The 24,006-nt window shown below is 41.6% G+C and overlaps 1 protein-coding gene across 1 annotated transcript in view; it reads right to left on the bottom strand.

The window, feature by feature from the left end:
- LOC138283606 (myosin-IIIb-like) overlaps window positions 1-24,006 on the bottom strand; it is a 359,929-nt gene that overhangs the window by 320,231 nt on the left and 15,692 nt on the right. Inside the window, exon 2 of the mRNA XM_069221544.1 lies at window positions 6,426-6,560. Within this exon, the coding sequence (XP_069077645.1) occupies window positions 6,426-6,560 (135 nt within the window). The remainder of the gene's footprint in view (window positions 1-6,425; window positions 6,561-24,006) is intronic.

Here is a 24,006-nt window from a genome sequence, read left to right as displayed (position 1 = left end):
GCAAAATTGTTTCTAAAAACAAATCGATAAGGAGAGTAAAAGGAAACAAAAAAAACATATGCCACAGTCATAACACATGTTGAAACACATACTACTGTAACCACTATCTGGCAAAACAAGTGGCATAAATGTAATGCATCATACTACTGTAAATATTATCGAGCACCCTTATGTCACATAATCTTGTAGATTCTCTAGAGACCTCAGACACCTTGAAACTCTCTCCCTCCTTTGGATATCGGGAACAGCACTTTGTGCTCCACTGCCGCTGTCCCCTCAATCCCTCCTTGCTACAAAACTTTCCGTAACATTGTATATGGCCAACAAATCCTTATCAGTCATGAGCACAAAACTACTGCACTGGTCTCATTCTGCAGTGATTATGTTGCCATTTTTACTGTTATAAGTCACTCTCCTTTTGTTCTTTCTTTTGACATTTTCCAAAATCATATGAAAGTCATACACTTCTTTTATCCTATATGGTCCACAAATTCTTGTAAGGCACCCTTCCGCTCGTCCAGATCTTATTTTTACCAAAACGCCTTTCTTTATGCCTCCATCAATGTTTGTCTCTCAGATGTCGTTATCGGCACTCCTTCACTGCTCAACAGCAAAGACATCCAAGCAATATACAGCTCTGTGCCCGCTCTTCTTCCTCTCATCACTTTAATAAGTATCATCTCCATCACACCACTTTTTGTAGTGCGTTGAGCCCACACCAAATCATTCCCCATGGTGTAGACATCTTTCCCACTTCTCAACACTATTTGTGTGACACCATTTACCATGCGATTGCACCTTTCAACTCTACCATTGGCCTGACGGATGTATACTGATGTACAAGAATGACATATGCCACACGATTTTAGAAACTTTCCCATCTCCTTCGACACAAACTTTGTCCTGATATCCATAATCAGCTTTGTAGGAAAACCTTCTTCCCTGAATATTTCCTGCAATGTTTTTTATGTTATTCTTGGTAGAGATTTCCCTTAAAAACTTAACAGTCAGCTATTTCCAGTGGACAGCCACCATAACTAGTGCACACTTCAACTCACTACCAACACCACCTAATGGGCCAATAAAATCCATGCATATGCAATGCTATACCGTTCCAGGTTCAGATATTTCTCACAATGTGGCCTGCTTCCCTACCTTTTATCTTTTTTTTCAACTTCTCTACAGTCCACACACCTTTCAACCTAACCATCCACATCACCTTCTATGTGAGGCCACCAAAAGTTTTCCCTTACTCTCCTTTTTGTTAAAGTCTGACCTATGTGTTCTTTGTGTGCCAGTTTAAACATTTTGTACCTCAAACGCTCTGGAGGAATAAACTTATCTTCCATCATCACTACAATTTTGCAACCAGTGACATCTCCTCCAAGATTCTTACAAACGGTCTGGCAGTTACGTGCCATGATTTCCTTTGTTCCACCTTTCAAGATCAGCATCATTACTTCTTTCAAAATTTCATCAGCTCCCATACTATGCATTATTCTTCTTGTGATACTGTACCTTGAGTCCATTTTATTACATCATCCATGCTTGCCACAGCACCTTCTTTCTCACCCATCTACACATGTTCTCAGTCTATTTCCTGTCACTATTGAGGCAAACCGGATAATCAATCTGCTTGGACGTTGCCCCAAACTGGAAAGTACTCAACACCATACTGATATTCTTGTAATCGTGAAGTCAATCTGGCCAAACGTGCTGAACCATTAGCCGCACCACTCGGCAACAACCCTTATCAAAGGTTTGTGGTGTGTGTGAAGTGTTATTTCCTGACCCCAGACATATGTCCTGAAGTATTCATTACCCCTCCCCCACAGCCACTAGAGTCTCTCTCTCTCGATTACAGAGTAATTCCTTGTAGTTTGAGTTAATGATTGTGACGCAAATGCAACTGTCCTTTTACTATTCCCATGAACTTGAGATAAAATTACCCCAACCCAATCCCACTTGCATCCACTGTGACAATGTTTTTATAATTTACATCAAAGGGTAGTAACAATTTTGCCTCACACATCTCTTTTTTATGTTCTGAAATGCAAACATTTGTTCTTCCTCCCAACTGAAACCACAACCTTACCTTAATAACTTCCTCAAACATTAGGTTTTGTCCACAAAGGTTTTGATAAACTTCGAATAATACTTGATCAGTCCTAGGAATGATCATAACTGGTCCTTGTCTTGGGGCAAAGGAGCCATTCTTATGGCTTCTAATCAATCCCTTTTTGGTTTAACCCCCACTCTGATAACATATATAGAAGGTACTCGATTTCCTCGACCAGAGATTTGCATTTCTCTTTTTTAATATCAGACCTGCCCTACCAAGTCTGTACAATACACACCTCAATATGTTGTTATGGTTTTCCATGTATCACTGAAGACCAGGATATCATCCTGGAAGTAAATGACGTTATTATCCTTTGGAAAACCCCTGAAGCAGAGGCAAAGCCAAAAGACATTCATGTGAATTGGAAAATACCTTCCATTGTAAGAAAAGCAGTAAGTGCTTTGGAGTCTTCATGTAACCTAGGGCCAGATGTAGCAAAGGGTTTTTCCCATTCTGTTTCAATGGGAAAATGTGTTCGTACATATGGCCCTTAATCTGGTGGTAAGCACTCCAAAGATCTAATTTGGTGAAGTACTTTACACCCTTCGGTAACAGAAGACCTTGTTTATGTTGTGTAATGGGTATTTATCAATCATGATGTTTGTGTTGACAGTGGGAAGGTCAACACAGAACATCAAGCTCTCATCTGATTTCTCAGTGATCACTACTGGAGAAATCCAACCAGGTGTTTCAGTTTGCTCACTCACACCTTCCTCCATCATATCCCAAATCATTTTATGAACTTCCTCAGGTGCAGAAATGGGTGCCTTTCTCAGCCTGTGCTCAACAGGAACTACATAACTGACCATATTATTGGGTACATAGCCTTTGAGTTCTTCCAATTTACTACTGAACACCCCTTTATTTGTTTCTAAAATCTCATCAAGTGTAGGATCTTCAACCACCATGACCTGATTTTGTATCCTCAGATCAACCTTAATATGCAAACATATTAGTGATGCCAACCCAAATGAAGTGGACCACTCACTGCCATATACACTTTCCCCTCCAGCTGTTTCTGCCAAAATTAAATTTTTGCAAGCATATACCCACTTATGCCTATTTTCTCCTCCTGATATCTGCCTGGATTGATATGTTTTGGTAGGAGACATATGTGTGGTCATTCTCGTAAAAACATCTCTTGGGGTATGATCATATAGAGCGACCCTGAATTTACCATTACCTTCATGTTTCTCCCACTTACTCTAAAATTGGCCTGTTGTCTGGGCCGGCAGGTGTATTCACTGATATTGTTGCAAATGCATAAGACTTTATCCACCCCTTCCTCATACTCATAATGTTTCTTGTGTACAATTCCTACCCTGTACTTACATCCAGTTGTGCACATGCGTGCAAAATACCCCTTCCTTCCACATTTTTACACTCCTTCCTCAAGGCAAAACAAGCCTTTGTTTCTGCACCATGGAATGCACTACCACATCTGGTAAATACTCTGCTGTTGGACTTGTTATTGTTGCTGTATGTACATTTGTTAGACTTATATAACCCCTTAGTACCTGACTACACTCTGTCATCTTTGTCAACACAACTAACATCATCATCAGTTCTTTTATCCTTCTTTTCCATTTCCTTCAAACAATATTCAGATTGTTCGACCACTTTCACTATCTCAACAGCATCTTTCAACAACGAGTTCTTAGCTGCCCAGAGTTTCTGGTGCATGTTTTTGCTACGCCATTGAACAATCACTTGGTCACGTATCAATTTGTGTGTCATTGTTCCAAACTGGCACTTCATGCATAGTTAATGTAGTCTGGAAACAAATTCATCCACACTTTTGCCTATTATTTTTGTGGCTGCATATAAAATTAGTACCTTGTCATACCCACATTAGTGTCTTTCACAAACTTTCTCTCCAGCCTTATCTTTGCTTCCTTGCATACCTTCCATCTGTTGACCATCCTGTTCCAACATGGCTGGTAAGTATTTAAAGACATGCTGACCTTCTTGGCCCTAGGCACTGAGAAGGATCTCTTTCTTTCCAGCAGATCTAAAACCCTGGCCATCAAATGCTTATACATTAATTTCGAATATGTCCACTTACTTTCCACCCAGGGAATAGGTGGAATGCCTGCTTGAGTTAAGAATAAAGGTGGTCGTATAATCCTTTGGCAACTACATGTTCCCATGGTATGAACTTACTGTATTCCAAATAATAAACAACGTACGTGCATTTTTGAACCTTGTTTGTAACTTCTTTTTGCTATTTGTCACTTTCCTTGCCTTTGTAGTGATTTGTTCTAGACCTGTCTTTGTTTTATTGTCCCTGCTGATGGCTGGTAGACCTTCCTTTATTGTACCACCTTTTACGTTTTTTGCTGACCATGCTGGTGACAGGCAGTCCGCCCTTAGTTTGTCCTCTTCCATGGGCATGGCTACGAGAGGGGGAAAGTTCAGTGGCACCAGCTTGCTGAAAGCAATGCAGCACAGACATCCTGGAGCCCTGAGAGCTGCCTGCACTGAAACGGTGAGCTCTTTCCTCTTCGGCAGTGTGCTGAACAATGCTTCACTCGTGGAGTATGGAGGGCTTTGCACACTCAGACAATGAGGGCAGTGGGCTTCCTCCACGTGAAGCTTCAGGAGAGCGAGACTACGCACATATAAGCCTTACCGCGTGGTTGGCCATCTGTGAGTTCCTGCAGGGCCTGAGGTTATACGCAGGGAGCCGCTTGTGGCTGGCAACCAGTAACAAAAGTTTAAGTCAATAAAAATTATGATACACCGAGCGCTTGGCTCACTGGCAATCGCTTGTAATAAAAACTGAAATTTCTGCTTCTCCTCTCTTCTGACCAAAGGAAGTCATGTTCTCTTTAACTCTGGATTCTTTAATTCTCCAATATTTTCCGTGTCCTCCCTTAAACCTAAGTGCTGCAAATTGTCACCAATATTATGAAGAAGATGCCGTCAGAACTTGATGTTGAACAGTATCTTTATTGGCACACAGGAACACAGATAAAGCAACGGAGCTCCCACACCAGCCTCAGGGTAACTGACAGTCCCCAGAACCCCACAGCAGGTAGCGCACTCCACAATGGAATTCTCGGCATGCTCCGCATACTGAGAATTCTACATACATAAGTAAGTACAATATGCTTCCTCCTGGCTCCAACACTGGAAGCATTAGGAACAGGTTAAGCTCCTCTTACAAGTTTTAATAAAAGCAAAACAACATCATATCAGGATATTCCCTCAGTGAAAATTGAACTAGTGGTTCAAATAAACAGAGTTTAATTAAACATGATCAATATTTTAATGCTTAAATGAAAACAGAACAGGAAAATGAAAATTGGCAGCACTACCACAATCATAGTGCTATCAGGGCATACTGAAGACACACAGGTGAGATAGATGTCTGTGCTGATTTGTTCAGTGCTACTACAATATGCATTGATGTTTACGGTAGATGGTTTTGCTCAATTATAAGGGACCCACATATTGAATTTATTGCCTCTTCAGACCATACACCTTTCCACACCACTGCCCTCAAAGAGCCATTTGTAAAAGGGCATCTTCTTGTCCTGTTTCTAAAATTGCTATCATTATGATATTAACTCCAAGTCATGTGATGAAAGATTTTCATTTGTATAGTGCTACCCTGGTATCTCCAGGAGACTTCAGGGCACGTGGATTATCAGATAGATAGTGTGACGGAAGAGAGAGTGGTCTGTCAACGCCATAGAAAAAGAGGATGTCGGCAGAAGGGTAAGTTGAAGAAGTGAGTTGCTAGCCTTTTCCAGGCCAGGGCTGCAGCTGTTATAGCGTGTGAGGGTGGAGTAGCGAATGAAGGGGAGTGTCAAAGCTGAGTGTCATTCGCAGCCAGACTGCTACCTACTCTTGAGGGAGTAGTCTCAAAGGAAGCAGGTCGCAGCCATTGTTTGCAGTAGAGAAATGGCCACCATCTCCTCTTGCTTGATCAAAAAATAATGTCCTGCAAACGCTAAGGTCCCCGTTGACCCACACACAAAGAATTCTAGATAGAGGGAGTCTCTCAGTATCAGTTGTAAAACTGCAATTTCTTACATAGGGAAGTTAGAGTTCAATGCGGAATGTAAGAGAAGCTGATTTGGAGAAAAAGTCACACTCTATTGTCAAATTATTGTGTCTCTCCGGTTTAACGTCAAGTCAAAAATGCATCCAAGACGCAGTTGATGGAAAAATGTATTTGTACTTGGAGCGCATGCATTTTCATCAACGGCCCTTGGTTCTGCCCTGGTGAAGGAAGCACAGATTTTAGTAGTCACATTGACACCACACTCATTTTATTACTACGGGAAAAGCTTACCTCTAGAACGAGCCAAAGCTGTCCTCCCACAAATTGATCTGCTTTGTAAAACATTCCATAAAACTTAACAACATTCGGATGATTGGGAAGCGAATGTAAAATGTTGTACTCAGCCTCAATTTCTTCGTCCACATCCTGAATTAAAACAATCCACTGGTCAAAGAAGACTAGAAGAGCAGAACACAAAATACATCATGCTGCTGAAAATAAACTAACATTCATTTAATAACGTTCTTATTTTTGACGTATATAGTTTTATTTAAAGCATTTCATTGTAAATATTTGACCTAATCAATCGGCCCAGCTCACTGTGAGAAATGTCACTGCTCAGGGTCTGCACTTCAGTTAAGCACAGTTCAAAACTATGGTGGGTAAAGAAAATGAAGAAATTAGTCCAGTGGAAGACAAACACACCAAATTACCATTTACCAAATGCCTCACAAAGCGCTTTTTGGAGGTGTTCAGCCCATTATTAAGATTTGCTTCCAAATTCCATTCCTCAATGAAAATGTACATATTAATTCTTACTCCTTTTGCCTTAACTTAGAAAAGATGTTTTATAAAAAGGCACCTATCGGCAGTATGTGTGATTGAACTATTTTCTACTGTGCTGCAGACCAGAAGGACAATTTGTTTTAGTAATACAACTTTTATGAACTTGGGACTGAAACTTTTGCAACAACCATTCTTTAATTTACTTTTACTCTCCATCTAATTAGTATTTGAATCATCTTCAAACCCAGAGGCATTAGTTTTGTATTTAGTGTACTGGCGCAAACAATCAAATACTTAGCAGACATAATCACATTGCTTGACCTCATGAACTTCCATTGATCCACCATCATTGATTGTCCTTCAAGGTGTGTGTTTTTTCATTGCAGTGCATACCATTGGCTCTGAAAACCATCAGTTAGATTTCAACATCCATCACACATTTATTTTATAAACGAAGGCTCCTGGATTAGGAGATGTTCTGAAGGCAGCCAAAATCACTGGATGAAAAGCCAGGAAGTGTAGTTCCGGGATATAGAGTAGGATGTATAGTGGTACCTTAATATCATAGCAAAATTATGATGGATAAAAATATTGAGAGGTAAGCATGCATAGATTTTCAATACTAACTCCATATCTATGCACATTGAAGATATACATATCAACAAGGTACATGGATGTGGATTTAATAGTAAATATATATTTCCTTAAATGCACTTACCATTTGATATTTTGGTCCTTGACATTTTGGCCACCATATTAACATATCAAGATATTCCCTACTTAAATGTACTACAAACAAAACCAGACAAAAATGTGGAAATCGGAGCAGCAACATTGATTTTTGCATGTTATTCCCAAAAATCATGAAATTGGAATTAGAACTTTGGAATGTTGGGTACCCCATTGCAGACAATGGAGTGCTCCGGGCTTCTACTGGCTGATAAAAGCCCGGAGCGTCAGCATTGCAACGTTCTCTTTGTTCACAGCAACAGCTGTGAACAAAGCCTCACGGAGCCTGAAGAGATTTTAATCCTCTGGAGCGTTGTGAGGAATTTGTTTTATTTGATAGAACATTCTGCCCTCGAGTGGCCTTCGGCTCGGGCCTTTAACACGGGAGTGGGCCTTTAATGGCCGGTAGAGCCCCCTACAGCGGGTTCTAAGGCTATAATATTCCCAGTGGGTTACAGTGAGTTACATTTTTTAAAGTGCTATACATTTTCACTGAAATGATCTGCTGCTGCTAGATATGCATTGTCAATTATTTAAGTGGGGTGGGTAGAATATTTTGAAAAAGCTGAAGGCAAAGATGGATTCTCTGTTTTCATCGAATAAATGTTGCACAACTGTCATTCACACTATCAAAAATAATGTGTATTAAAATGGCTAATAGGCTACAAAAAGCAGAGACAAACTGAGCCAGACCATTCAAGAGAGGGTAGGTTGTAAGCATCCTGGCAAGGAAAACCCCTCCATCACTGTCCATTGGAAGGTAACACCCTGAAATTTATGATGATGTGAGGGTTCAATTTCTGATTTACCAAACCTCTAGCACTCAGTTTGGGTCCTACTAAATTAGTTTATTTTGTTCTTCAATATTTCTAAAAACTATAAATACAACGTTAATTATAAAATTAATCATGCATTGTGTTTAGAAAAAAAAGTTAAGAAGTCATAATGCAACAGCTTTGGACATTTTAAACATACTTTAAATAAAACCATCATGTTCATTACCACCCGTTGACCTTCAAAGAAGCACATCTGTAGAAAGCTTGGTGATAACATAATTGAGGCGAATATCTCATCCACCACTAAATGTATTGTGTCTACCTTTCGGTATTAGAATATTTAGGACCCGAAAGGAATTGAGGTTAGGATCTTCTATATTCCAAGTCTACCTTCATATTTAAACCAAAATAGTCTAACAGACCACCTCCTGGATTGGTGTCATAATTGCACAGCATTGATCCGGTTATTCTGCAAAAACACATTAAAGGCAGACTGTTCTAGAGAACAATTACCAGAGGTATCTGTTTTCTACAATTTCCCCAAACAAATGGTATTATCAGGAAGTCCATGCCATTCCAGTTTATGCCCTTAATGTCGCATAAATAATAGAAATATGTTTTTTTAAGGATCATAAACACATCTTGTTTCTTTCTACTGTGGAAACCCACACTTTGTGCCCTCCTGCTTCCATCTCCTTATCCCATCTCTCAGTCTACTCTTTTCTTTCTTTATCACTGTTCATGTACCCCATTCTCCTTCAAATGTTTTCTTTAAGCCTTTCCTCAACTGTTTTCTGCACCCTACTACCTCTATCTCAACCTATACACTGGTAGTTCTATCCTTACCAATACCATAGCACCTCTACTCTAACCTTTACCAACATACATTATCTACACTTGCCGGCAGCCTAGCCAGTTCAGTGGTAATCTCATTGTAGAAAACAAGGGGCCTAAAAGTGTATGCACTGTCTAAGCTGATACTGCAGTGAATTTGCCGGGCCTCAAACACATGATGATATTTGCAGAGGCCTCCAATAAAGTGGACTCTCATGCTCTATAGATTTTACAGGTTCCCTCTGCAATTTCTTTCAACTGTTAACAGTCATTCATGGCGAAGATGGTCATTTAAGGTTAGGTGGACTGTCCTCCATCCCACTAGGACTGTGAAGGCATGGCAGACGAGCAACATCTTAGGGCTAGATTTATACTTTGGATGCCTGGCTGTCCTTCGCCAGGACGATGGAGTATTTTACTCCATCACCATTGGAGAAGCCCTGACAACCAAATTTAGAAATGTCCTTCACGCAGACGGACATTTCTATCTTTCATAGGAACCGCTTTTAAGGTTAGTAGGACATTTTCACTAGAAATGTTATTAGTGTTTTATTTGGTAAATTATGTTTAAATTGGTACTTTTTAATAAGTATTAGTAATTTGCTTAAGTAAATGGTACAAACATTTGGTTGTTTATGGAAATTGGTGCATTTTAGGCATATTTTATTTAATATTTTCTCTATTTACTTTTAATGTGATTAAAAAAAAAATTGTATCATGTTTATATATTTTTTCCAACTTTGTTCCTATTGTTGCTTAGTTTGCTGTGGAAATATTGAATCTGACATCTCCAAAATCCAACACTTTCAATAAAGTTGCTTATACTGGAGTGGAAATAGTAAACCCTACCCTCTCAAGTCCAACACATTCCTTACTGTTGCTTAAATTGTAGTGGGAATAGTAAATCTGGCCCCTCCAAAGTCCAGCGCTTTCCCTACTGTTGCTTAGATTGAAATAGGAATAGTAAATATGACCCTCCAAAACCCATTGCTTTCTCTATGTTGTTATACTTTCACTAATGTTGCTTAGGTTGGAGTAGCATTAGTAAATATGCCTCCCCTTCCCCAAGTCCGCTTTCCCTACTGTTAGTTAGAATTAGATAGTGAATCTTATATCAGACCTCTCCAGAGTCCAACACTTTCCCCACTATTGCTCAGGTTGGAATGGGAATTGTAATTCCCACCCCTCCAACATCCAGTGCTTTCCACACTATTGCTTAGGTTGGAGTGGAAATAGTAAATCCCAACCCTTCAAAGTTCAAAACTTTCCCTACCTCTCCATAGTCCAATACTTTCACCAAGGTTGCTCGGATTGGAGTAGGAAAAGTACATCTGACCCTCTAAAATCTAACCAATTCCCTATTACTGCTTAAATTGTAGTGGGAATAGTAAATCTTGTCCCTCCAAAGTCCAGCGCTTTCCCTACAGTTGCTTAGGTTGGATTGGAAATAGTAAACCTGACCCCTCCAAAGCCCAATACATTCACCAATGTTGCTTATGCTGGAGTGAGAATAGTAAACCTGACCCCTCCAAAGTCAAATGCATTCCATACTGTCACTTATATTGAAATGGAAATAGTAAATCGTATCCTTGCAAAGCCTAAAACTTTACCAGCTGTTGCTTGGATTCAAGTGGGAATAGTAAATATGATCCCTTCTCATTCACTTTCCTTACTGTCACTTACGTTGTTCCCTCCAAAGTCCAGCCCCTTCCTCACAGTAGGTTATACTTAGGACCAACTTTTCCCTAGATTAAACATTTATTGTTTTGCTAATAACTTTGGCGTCGTTTGACAAATCCTCACGAAGTTTTCAAAAGTAGTTTGCCACTCATTCTAGCTGTTGTTTGCAAATTTTCAGGGTGATTTGTTAAGTAGGGCAGAGAAAAACAGGGGTCCCAAAACACTTTTTCCCCATGCAATGTCTAAGGCGATTTTGCAGTATTTAGACTACACTACAGTTCTAACCACTGAACAGAATTACAACAAATTTAGCAGAAAGCTGTATCCTGGTCCAGAAAGAGTGTTTGTTGTTTTTTATTGTAAATCTGTTAAGTAGTTTTGAAGTTATAAAACAAAGAAATATTTGTATGTATAGTAACGCAAATCGTTCGCGAATCCACTCGGGGGGGCATCTGTGGATCAGGGGGCAAAAAGCAAGACTGTGGTTGACTGGCCACAACCTGAAAGGAAAGTTGCAGCCACCATTTTGTTTCTCGGCTGGGCCTCAGGGAGGATATAAGAATAAAAACACACATAAGGGGTTAGGATAGAGGTATCCTGATGCCACAGGACACATGGGCAAAAAAATGACCAAATATTTTTATTTTTGACTCAGCGCAGACCCCAGTGTAAGACTGCAATGGATCCCTCAATCTGTAGGCCAATAAAAAAAAATACATCCACTCAAAAGGCAATCCGCCGCCCTGCATGGCCAAAGACCATGTGCAGCATGTGCCTGGGTGCACGCGGGAAGCCGTGTTGGTGCTTGTATTAATGTACGGAAATTATATATTACTTTATGTTACAAGGTTACAGGGTTTTTATAGTTAAGTTAATGTTTTAAACACACAAAAACAAACTAATTTATCAGTGATAGTTTTACTTATCGGTATAATTATCTGAAGAAACTATAATTCGTGTCATTAAGTAACTTTAGGTCACATGTTATAGTTTCTTAACATAAGTATAAGTATAATTATAACTGCATAATTTCTATGGTTTTGTGTGTGTAAAACATGAACCTAACAATAACATGCCTGTAACCTTTGTTTTTTTTCAGTGAATATATATATATATATATATATATATATTCATAGATATATATATATATATCCAATATATATATGTATCCAATATGGTAAGGAAATGCCTCTTTTTTTGACTGATGCAGGCTAACTAGACCTCAGTTCCAGTCCCCTGACCCTAGAAGTGTATGTCGAATTGGCTATACCCAATGGGAAGTCCCCCAGTCTGCTACTGCAAACTGGTAGCGCAGTCATGCACTGCTAGCCTGACTTTGCCATTGTAAGCAATTGCAAAGGCACCATTTCCCCTGGACATGTGTGTAAGTCACTCCTCTGGCAAGCCTACCGAGCCCTAACGGCAGGGTTCTACATATGACACCGCCAGGATATGTACTTTACATGTCCTGACAATAAAACACACAAAACAGCCATTTTATTGTGGAAAGACTTGGTCACCCAATTGGCAAGTACAGGGTTACATGCTGAAACCCTGAGCTGTGCTAACTCTGGAATGGTGTGACCAAAGGAGGCACCCAAGGTATCAAACAACTTGCATCACATTAAGCCCGGCCTGTATCTCAAGTCAAAATTAATATAATTAATGTTACTGTGCAGCTTTAGCTAAGTTGTCACTATCTTGCCTATAAAACTCTTGTGCCTTCCCGGACACACATAGAACCTGCTCTACGAATCAGCCTACTCCCTTACTGGAGAGACAAGCTAACAACCCTCAGGAAGGAAAACAATGAGGAATTGCAGGCCAGAGAAGTGCCACTTCCCTTCTGCAGGAAGCCACTTAGGTGTTAGGCCCAAAGGCAGGCTTCAAATGTGAAGCCACCTTTGAAGCGCAGATGTGGGACACCGTGGCGAGTGCCACCCCATTGTTCAGGTAGACAGGCTGGCACAGGAGGCAGAGAGAGGAAATCATTTACCAAAATGATTTCCTTAGGGGCGTGTAGCCCTAAGGTAGTCACACCCCGGGAGTAGGCTTGGGAGGTCTGCACACCAAGAGACGTGTCTCGCCATCTTGGAAGTGGCCAGAATGGTGTATCCTAAGATATCTAGATGCCACACTCCACCGGAAGTGGTCACTAAGTGGGAGGGAATGTTGTAGCCCATTGGCTACGAACCACTTCCTGCCCTGAAGGCTTTCTCTGAGAGTAAGAGGGGGCACCCGGCATCTAAATCTCACATCTTGACCGTTTTGGAAGAAAAACCAAAGAAGGACTGCCCTGCTGCACTGAGCAACCAGCAAAGAGAGGCTGCACAGATGAGGATTGCACCTGTTGCACCTGATGGCTGGAGAAGAAAAGATTGTGCCTGCTGTATCCGCCTCAAAGAAGGAGTTGACTCCAGAGCCCAGTCTGCAAGGGGCAGCTAATGGACCTCCTGTTCACAGCACAGGGACACAACAGTTAAAGAAGCCTGATGGGGGAAGTTGGTGGGCCAAAGTTTTCAAGTCTCCACCACCTCTGACGGGCCACACTGAGGACCAAGACCCGATGCACAGGGTTGCTCCTGAGTTCGCTGAACTTGAGAGTGCTGTTGGAGAGTTGTTGGAACCCTCAGAAGGTGAGTTTTTACTCAGGAAGGATTGGGCTGTGACAAGGGGCAACTGGACTTTGTGGGATGTCGATCCAGCAAATAGGACCCCCTCACCATCTTTGTGGACCGAGGAATCCTTGTAGGAAGACCCCCGTCTACTGCATCGCATCTACAGCATCCTTACAGTATCTTCGGCATTCTTCATCCTTTGCATCAGGACCACTCCATAAGAATCATTTGCAAAGTGCCTGGAACTGTTGAAAGACTAATTCTCCTGTGAAGATAACCGTTTTTGAGGACTTTGCAGGTCCCCTGATTAGGTCCCTGCCGGAGTTGGTCGCCCAACGTCCTTGTAATTCACTGCATTGACAATTACCCAACTTTGCTTTGAAAAAGTTTCTAAAGCTCCAATTTGTTCACTTTGCTCAGGCTTGTTTGTGGTAAGTGAAATTGTTTTCATTTATTATTCCTTGTAAAATCTAAATCTCTGAAAGTTTTTGTTCTATTGTCTAAATTCCCATAAAAATACAGTCTATTTTTGTAAATTGGCGGTGTACATTCTTGAGTGTTGTGTTGATTTCTTTTTCAGTTGTTTTGGTGCTGTTTAAATGCTTAACACTTGTTCCTCTGTGTAAGCTTAGCTGCTCAGTGACACAGCTACCCAGGATTGATGTGGGTGTTTGACAGGAGAAATACAAGGGTCCTAACGGGGTTGGTAAGTGTATTATACAGTGAGGTTGCCCTATCATACCGTATGAAAAATAACCATTTCGATATTTTTAAATATGCATTCACCTATGTAATCTCAATATTTACTACCACAGTATTTTGAGACAATTTTGAGACAAAATGTTTGCAGTTTGCACTGTAAATATGTAAACTTGTTTAGAGAACCATGATATTTTTACTGAGATATTTTTATATCACAATATTTTTGATGTCGATATTATGTCATAGAAGCAACAGTACCTATGGCATCACACAAGGCAGCACAGGTGGCTTCATAAAACATGCCAACAAAAGATTTACAGCTGCAGTTGATATTTGTAGGTATAGCTGTAAAACAAAATGAAACCATAGAATCTTTATTTCAATATATAATGGATGGGAGGTCACCTAGTTGCTGAATGTGATACTAACCTTTAGTCTTCATACAATATCAATGTATTTTGTTTGTGTTATGAACCAAGACATCCATTTGCTTAGATACAATTTGTTTGAGCGAATCTCTTGACTGTCAGCATAACAGGCACCTTGGTGTTCTAAAAAATAGGCCTGGACATGGCCTGAAGTTGTCTCCAAAGAGTACTGGGCCTAAACCCTGAAGGCAGTATGCTTGACCACACCATCATCTTAAGCTGTGCTCCAGCGGTGTCGCGTATGCTCTCATTATTCTAATGAGACTACTGGATTTGAACAGCAGAATCGCCTGCGGTGTGGGGGACTGAGTCTGAACCCTCTACAGGTGACACCTGTTGGCCTAATTCGGGTCTTGCTCCAGCTAACTAGCAGTGCCTCATCTTCACCCTGGAGCAGCAGGGGTGATTGGGCAGCTGAGCGCATGACATAATTGACTCTTCAGGGAAATGGTTGTCACTCAGATCGCATCAGTTTCTCCCAGTTACATTAGTCTCACGTATACAAGGACAATCAGAGGCAGTATATGTTTCAATAAGATTTTTAATGAAGCAACTGCATCTTAGATACTAAAGAATGTACTGCAATAACCAGGACGATGAAGCATGAATTAAAATTGTGACAAGGAGAGTAAGGCATAAAAATAACGCTATCATATTGTCACTAGAGTCAGTAAACTAATTCCTACCTAGGCTATATTAGAGCACAGCATGTTAAGCTCTAGTTCTAGCAAGAGGCCTGAAGTCTGCATAAGCAGCTGTAGCGATGCGTTTAGCAATCAGCATACAGTCATAATCATCTGGCTGGAATCACCCTTTAACGTGTATGGGGCAGAGAAGTGTTTTCATAATAAAGCAGCTGATGTTTTAAGAAAATGTCCCTACATAAGGATGTGTATGTTTCTATGAATACCAGAGACAAAGCGTTACCACGTTTACTGGCAACCTATCTTACTGCACCCTTGAGAAAAGCACATAGTGCTAAAATAACGTGCATGGAGCTATAACTAAAATGGCTACACAACACCCTCTCCTTGCCGGTTCAAAGCCTAATTATTTATAAAGCTAATCAAATTTAACCTAATTTATACATAAGAATGTCAATAATGACAAGTTAAAAGACACTTGAGCATATATAAAAAGACAATTCTAAAATGTTAACTGTGGCGTAAAAAAGGCCAAATTTCAAGAGTCAGAGTAATTTTGGAAGTTGCCAATCAAATCCGGGATAATTGAAGACAAGAAATCTTCCACTAAGGCAGGTGGTAAAGTAGTAAACTCATCGCCAAGAAGAACCAAGGAGCATTTGTGTTCCAAAGCCTGAGCGTCAGCCAAGGCAGCAGCATTCCGTGGAGTGCCCAATAATGAGTTCAGAGCTGCATCCTCCATGGAGGGCAACTCATAAGCAGCTTCCCGCAGCAAATGCATCCTCAACACTCATGTCAGTTAATGAGCCTTCAGCGAGAACATCAACAGATCAGCGTCCAATGAAAGTAAGCGTTGTGTAGAAAGACAAACTTTCAGTGTATGTTTGAACGAGCACCAGAGGCACCGAAACACAGGCTGCACACAATGCCAAACCAGTCTGAATGACAGAGACCAGTCACACTCCAATTGCTCCAGGAGTGTTGCTCCGAAGTACTGCATCATGTGTTCATGACACAGCTGCGCTGGTGGGAGTGCTTTTATCCCTTCTTGTTGCGGTGGGACAGCCATTGCGCAGAAAAATTGGCAATAGCAAAATGCCACCTATTATAGCCAAAGTTATTGGAAATCCCCCGAAAATACTAGAGAATATTGAGTGGATGGCTGATGGTTTTAAACCGAATATAGAGGAGAAGGTGTGAATGAAACCAGAACCAACAGCCTTAAAGAAATTTGTGATTCCAGTACTACTGGAAGCATTAAATATTCGTCCCACGAGCTCACCAAAGTGTCTCGGAAAGTTTGTACTTAAAAGGGACTGTATCTCTGCTGATGACCTTGCCACCTGAAGTGCGTAGGTCTTTCATGCATATGTGAGCACCACATGTTTTTGGAACAATAAATCTTTGAGTCTGCTCAACCTGTCAAAATTGACATTAGAAGTAGCAATATGGGGTCAAATCTCAGCTACTTCTCTTTGTCTTGTGGAAGGAAAAAGTACGTTCCCTCAGCATGTAACAATCTTAGAAATTGAAACAACATAAACTATTCCAGCTCACATCCCACAACAGTTTTCATTATTGAGGAGAACATAGCTGCCATATAAAAGCACCTGGAACGCAGGTCTAGCCAAGTTTGCTGCCAAAGCGTCATACGTCCCATGCAAGGACAGCTGTTTGCAAACCATCGAATGGCTGACAGAAGTCTTGCATTCACTACCGTTAAGAAAGACCTCTTTCATGCCACTGAGACATTTGTACGAGAAGGGCAGCTCACACACCTCATGGATGTAACTATCTCCCAGCCTTTCATATCTGCCCACTGGAATATGTTTTAAGCAAGACGTAAATTGGAGTGTGGAAATAGGCAGATTAATGCAACTTTTCTAACTTTTCTATGTTTAGCGTCATGCATAAGTCGCTTCTTTCTTAGCCATTAGTTGTTGTTGTCGTGTTAAATTAAATGTAGAAAATATGTCCCTTTTGCTAACGTGTTGCCAGGGAACGCGACCTGCCTTCAATGTCTAAGCCTAAACAACTAGTTTATTGTACAGTTTCATTTAAAAATATAATTTGAACAGGTATCAGGCATGCTCTATACAAAGCTTCCTTCCCCTTTAATTGCCAATTTCTAGTTCGCCACACACTCTTTAAGTCAATCGACTGCAGCCAATTTTCATAGCCTTCTATGGCCAACCAGGAAACAAAGGAATCCAAACAAATGAATTTCGTATCTGTCAACATTATACATTTTCCATTGATGGTAATTTAAAATAATATGACTCAGATTTTTTTTTATATTGTGCCCAGAAAAATATGCAAACTTTTCAGAGTATGTTTTAGAACTCCCATGTGGTGGAGTTGGACAATGTTACCATTGTGTGTAATTAAAAATAGTCTTTGGGGTACTTGCTCTGTGAATGAAATGGTGCCCATAATAATTATAGCAAAACATATCACCATAATTCTCTTTAGATTGCTTAACATCTTCACTTTCAAATACAGTATAATACTGCAATTCAGTCATGATAGAATCAACTGTTTTCACATCCTACTTATCAGAAACAACTCTGGGTATTATTACATTGTTCATTGAAAGTTTAAACACATAGGGCCTGATTACAACTTTGGAGGAGGGTGTTAATCCATCCCAAATGTGACGGATATTACGAGGTCCATATAATATAATGGACTCGTAATACGGCAGGTGGTATATCCGTCACATTTGGGATGGATTAACACCCTCCTCCAAAGTTGTAATCAGGCCCATAATGTATTTGAATGACCTCTATCGGGCCGTATATATCAAATGTAACTTTATCCCAAACAATCCCAACAGGAATTAGTATAGCGGAAATGTTCACGAAAGCCAAGTCTCTGCAGACCTTGTGAGAAGAAAAATGGGGTTTTAGGACTTCATCCACCAGTTCAACTGTTGATATTTCAAGAAGAAAATGACCATGTATTAATAGAAAGAATGTTATGACAAAGCCAATCTAAAGGAGGAAACCTAATACAGTCAAGGAAAGCTACAGATAGTTCCATGGGAAAATAAAGTAATTTGTTTTAAGCCAGTTTATCAGCTTACGTGTTTTTGGCAGTTCTGATGTAGAAGAAGCAAATGAGTCCGAACAAATGTAATTGATGTCGGCGAAGTATCCTCCTGCGGTGGTTCATAGTAAATGACACAATCCGTCTGTGTTGAAGTTGTGTGAAATCGATCAGTACTTTTAATATTGTTTGTTGTAACAGATGTTAGTGGAACTAATGCAAGATCATTTTGCCACCCTCGCCAAGCTCAGAGAGGTGTCAGCGTTGCTGCTCACAACTTGTAGAGGGACTTCTTGACCAGTAGTGAGAGGGATTCTGGAACTACTGGCTGCTCCTCTTGGTCTGCTGTGCAGGGTCGGCGCCATGGTGTAACTTGACATTGTCGATAGATACAAAGTGGTTTTCTTTAGCACCAGCCAACGGTGGTAGAATGACAGTTCTGCCACAGTGTATTACCAAGACTGGGACCGGTGCACAATAAGAAGGACTGAAATCCTTTTTCACAGCAAACTTTTCACGTACTAGATCCCCAACCTTAGGAATCCAGCTGATAGATGTTACTGGTACATCATTAATTCCTGTGGAAGCAGCACTGGCAGAAGTGTTGTAATTCCTGCAAGACAGTGACACGTTCGATTATGTGAAAAGGTGTTTCTCCCGCCTCCACGCCAGGACCATCAAGATCTGGAACATACATTTGGGTTCTGAACAGGCACTCGTGTGAAGTATGACCCCCCAGGGACCTTCTAGGCAGATTGTTTAGTGCTTTCTGGACTCCATACAGGTGGTTAAGCCAACTACAACCCATACCTAAGACTCTGGCTGTTAATGACTGCTTTAAATCACGGTTTTGTCACTCCACAACACTATTTCCCTCAGGATGAAATGGAGACGATTAATGGAGTTGGACCCCTAACGAAGCCATGGTGTCCTTGAATGCTCTTGGGGCGAAAGCAGAGCCCTGGTCCGAGTGGAAAGCCGTAACTGCATATGTACTGATAAAGACTTGCAAATCTTTAATAACAGTCCCAGCATTAGCCGAGCGCTGTGGCCACACCCATAGAAATCTGGAGCAAGAATCAACAGCGCCTAAGATGTATTTGTATGCACTGTTCAGCATTAGGGGACCACAATGGTCCAAGTACACACATTGTAATGGTTTGCTGCAAATTAGGAGGGGTGTCTGCGGTGGGCATTTGACGGTGGAACCCTTAATTTGTTGGCAGATGTCACAACAAAGGACGTACTGCTTGGCCTGTTTGTTTAGACCTGGCCACCAATAACGTGCTTGCAACAATGATATTGTAGCCGCCACACCAGCATGGGCAGATGCAACCCCCTCATGCGCTGTTTTAATAAACTGTGATCTTATGTCTTTGTTGGGAATTACTCAAACCCCCACGCCTGGTATTTTTACTTCAGTGTCTAGGCAGCCTCCCATTCAGTAGGAATATTTAGCAGAAAATGCTTTTGGATAGGGCGTGCCTTCAGCCGTGGCTTTCAAGCCAGCCCATATGTCATCATCCGGTTTCGTTCCAGAAAGGGTTACTGCAGCAACAGCAGCTGTACCTACCTCTGATTTGGCGGCTTCATCATCCAGTGTATTTCCAGCAATGTGTATTCCAATGCGCTGGTGTCCAAGTGTATGTACAACATGGGCGTTTGGTAGCGTTTTCTTCAGATCTGCTACTTTCCCCCACAGAAGTCTGTGTTTGATGGTTTTGCCTTTAGAATCTCTGAACCCATTCTGATGCCAGTAATGCAGGTATTCTTCGAAGGACTGGACACAGTAGTACGAATCACAAACAATCAGTGTTAACTTTGCAGGATCCGTATGTTCCAGTGCCATCACCAGAGTCTTTAGCTCTGCTAATTGTGCTGTGCAATCCCCTAGCGTTTGGGTATATGTATGTTGGGGACAAAATGTATTATCCTCCATATAGCCACTTACGACTGCGCAAGCAGCGGAGTATTGATGTTTTGTGCCAATTGCAGGTTGCGCTGAGGCATCAGTGTACATGACTCTTTGATATTGATCAATAGGGCGTGTATTTTCTGAAACTGGGTAGTCTAATTCATGTTGCAAAAATTCTTGAGTTTGTAATTTTGGGTCAAAAATGTAGTCTACATCAGTGGCTGTCAAAGACATTTCCTATTGAATCCAACGTGGATTTAATGCTTTAGTGTTTGGAACGCTGGCTTTGGTAACAGCGTCAAGGGCTGGGATTAGAGTGCGTTTCCCCATGGCTAGTGGTCTTTCTTTAATGACGCCCATCTGATCAGCAGTGAGAATTTTCTTGGTGGGAGCAAAGCATTGTTCTGCTGCTGAATACAAATGCGATCGGGACTGTCTCACCCTCATTAAAAGTTACATAGGTGAAACCAATGGCACCAGCAATTACTCTGATGGCCAGATTTTGTTGTTGTTTCTTGTGTGTAAGTGTTGTGCTGCAAGCATGTCTGTTCGCAAAGCTCTGAGAATGCGCGTGTGTTCAACTGTCCAAAATGTACTTGAAAAGTCAGGACGTATTAAGTCATATAAAGGTTTTATGCGTGATGCATAATCTGGAATGTAGGTTATGCCAAAATGTAGGAAACCCAATTGGGGTTAGCTGACACCACCTGCAAATCTTTCCATAGTCTGGATGAGGAACAGTAGTCACTCTCTATTTTGGGTGGTGGTACACTTTGAGTAGATCTATCATAAAAGGAGCATCCACCCGAGGTCTTTAGATGTGTGGCCATGAGACAGAGAAAGAAATCAAAGGAAAACAATGCACAGATAGGGTCAGGATGTTGTAGTCTACAATCCATGAGGAACTTTCACACACACAACCACCAATGACACTGGCTGTGATTTGTAGGAATACAAGATGGGGAAGCATGAGGATGAGGGTGGCTAAATGTAGAAGGCATGGAGGAGATGGCATTTAAGCCTAGTGCACGATGTCTGGGGAAGCTGGTTTGTTGGTTTCCAGAGGTGTGATGGCCTACAGGGCTATAGTGGGCAATGGCTTGGGCTAAAGAAGTTGGGTGCTCACAGATGATGACTTTGAGATGAATTAAAATACAGTAGTGGAAGGGGCAACTACTGGAATATTCTAGTAAAGGATATAATTTCGCACAGGTCTTCCCTTCCTACTGATATGTACCTGGCTGAATTTCTGCTTAAGAAATCAGAAGTTTCACAGAACTTCCAACGGGCTAAACAAATCTTTCCATTTACTCAGGCATAGTGCCATTGCAGAACTGGAGTTGTGAGATGTACAGCAGTGCCTTGATATGACTGGATGAATGCTGCCTATCTTTTCAACTTCAGTACGTGCTCTAGATTTACTTTCAACATGGAATCAGTATTTATTTGCTCTGGTAATATACAGGGTCTTTGCAAGAGGATACAAAATATATGCTCAGTGCATTGCTTCCAATGCTCGTCATAATCGTCTTCTAGGGCTTGAAATTATTAGGCAGACACTTATGACATAATCTTCAAGGGAGACGTGGCCTAACGAATAGATAAGAGAATAGCGCTCTGCACAAGATGGCAAAGGGTGACGCACCAACCAAGGTCTGGCTGGCATATAAGGCAATCACACAGTTCTCAATGGGCTGGCCTGGCTGATCAGTGTGTGAGCCGGTGTTTTTTTAGAAGTTTGTGGGCCTTACAGGCTCAAAACTTGTCTAATTTACAAATGTTGGCCAATTTCCAGCTATCTGGTTTGTTAATGGGGGCCATTTTAATTTTGGTGCATGGGTCTCATTTTTGCCAACGCACGACCTTGGTGCAAACTCTGAATCATGTTACACAGAGCCAGGCAAAAGCAGTACTTATAAACGCTGAATTTACAAGATAGGATCATGGGAATGTTGTTAACACATTGGCATTGCAAGACTGGGCAGTCTCGGGACAATAGACCACAACCTTATGGAGTACAAGAAAAAGTACATCTATATCGCAGTAACTGCAAAGTCACCAATGAACAGTAACACTGAAATCTGAGTGGGTCTTAGTAACACTCTAACGTGTTTATCACATGTATTTTACTGTCCACGAGTACGACCTGCATGTACAGTCTGAAATACTTTAGACCTAGTTAATAGTTGAGAAGAAATACAAATGGCTCCATCTCACTATGAGGATTGTTTTCCCAAAAGTTTCATTAATAGATTGATGCACGTTTTTGTACACTGCCCTGTTAGGTAGGACCAACCTGACCAATAAAATCGATCTCTTGCAAACATGTGTTGGTTCAGATTGCCAGCTACCTAGGAGGTATGAGATAGCATTATCGCTGCCTGACATGAATTTTAAAATAAACTCCTAGTCTGGCAGCAGATGGCAAGACTTTATAAATTAATATCATAGCCTTCATAGCTCGATGCATCATATGAAGGTCAGACTGGTTCCTGCAAATCCACTAAAAAAACGTAGAAATAATGCACATGCTAACTTTCTGCTCTAATGGGATGGAGACGTTTCTTAGTTGGCACTGTGGCCCAGAGATTCTGGTTCTGGGTCTTGGGATAGCAGTGAAGTAGTATTGTAATCAGCAACTTCTTTATCTTGAGATGATTATACTTGTGATTAGGGTAATAAAGAATATATGTTCCTACATTCTTGGAAAGGATGGTGAAGAGCTGCTGAAAAACAAGTTGTTGTATGAGATTGAAAAGTAACCAAAAAAAGGAAATAAAAACATCACCTTTGCAAGGACACTAGCTTACTACCCCGCTGAAAACATGGTCAGGAGAACCAAGTCCCAGCATAAAACCAGTGTTGTGGGTTTAAAGAGTTATCAGTCAGTCCAGCATAAGTTGAGGCTCCTCAAAGTGAGCTTTCGCGCTCCCTGTCTGTGTTTCAACCTGGTCCAATGCTGCAGCGCAGCGTAACTTTCATGAGCCCTAGGGTTCATATTTCAAGCTGATCAGAAGATGGATTCTTCTGAGACATCTTTGTCTTGTTGTCCAGACATTGAATCAAGGAAGTTGGCATATGAAAGTGAAACATAACATTGACTATTAGTGGGAATACGTTCTGAGTTGATGTAGTAATTTAGAAGTTTTGAGTTGCACAACGAGGTCTAAGAGGTATCTAGATACCCACCACATCCTATCAAAAGTAAGGGGGTCATTCCGACCCCGGCGGTCATTGACCGCCGGGGCCGGGGTCGGCGGGAGCACCGCCAACAGGCTGGCGGTGCTCCACAGGGTATTCTGACCGCGGCGGTTCAGCCGCGGCCAGAAAGGGAAAACCAGCGGTCTCCCGCCGGTTTTCCGCTGCCCTGTAGAATCCTCCATGGCGGCGCAGCTTGCTGCGCCGCCATGGGGATTCTGACCCCCATACCGCCATCCTGTTCCTGGCGGGTTCGGCCGCCAGGAACAGGATGGCGGTATGGGGTGTCGTGGGGCCCCTGGGGGCCCCTGCAGTGCCCATGCCAATGGCATGGGCACTGCAGGGGCCCCCGTAAGAGGGCCCCACCCTGAATTTCAGTGTCTGCTTAGCAGACACTGAAATTTGCGACGGGTGCTACTGCACCCGTCGCACATCCTCCACTCCGCCGGCTCCATTCGGAGCCGGCATCCTCATGGAGGGGTGTTTCCCACTGGGCTGGCGGGCGGCCTTTTGG

Source organism: Pleurodeles waltl, chromosome 3_1 (assembly GCF_031143425.1).
Source record: "Pleurodeles waltl isolate 20211129_DDA chromosome 3_1, aPleWal1.hap1.20221129, whole genome shotgun sequence".
Classification (NCBI taxonomy): Eukaryota; Metazoa; Chordata; class Amphibia; order Caudata; family Salamandridae; genus Pleurodeles; species Pleurodeles waltl.
This window is presented reverse-complemented; position numbering and strand designations above follow the sequence as displayed.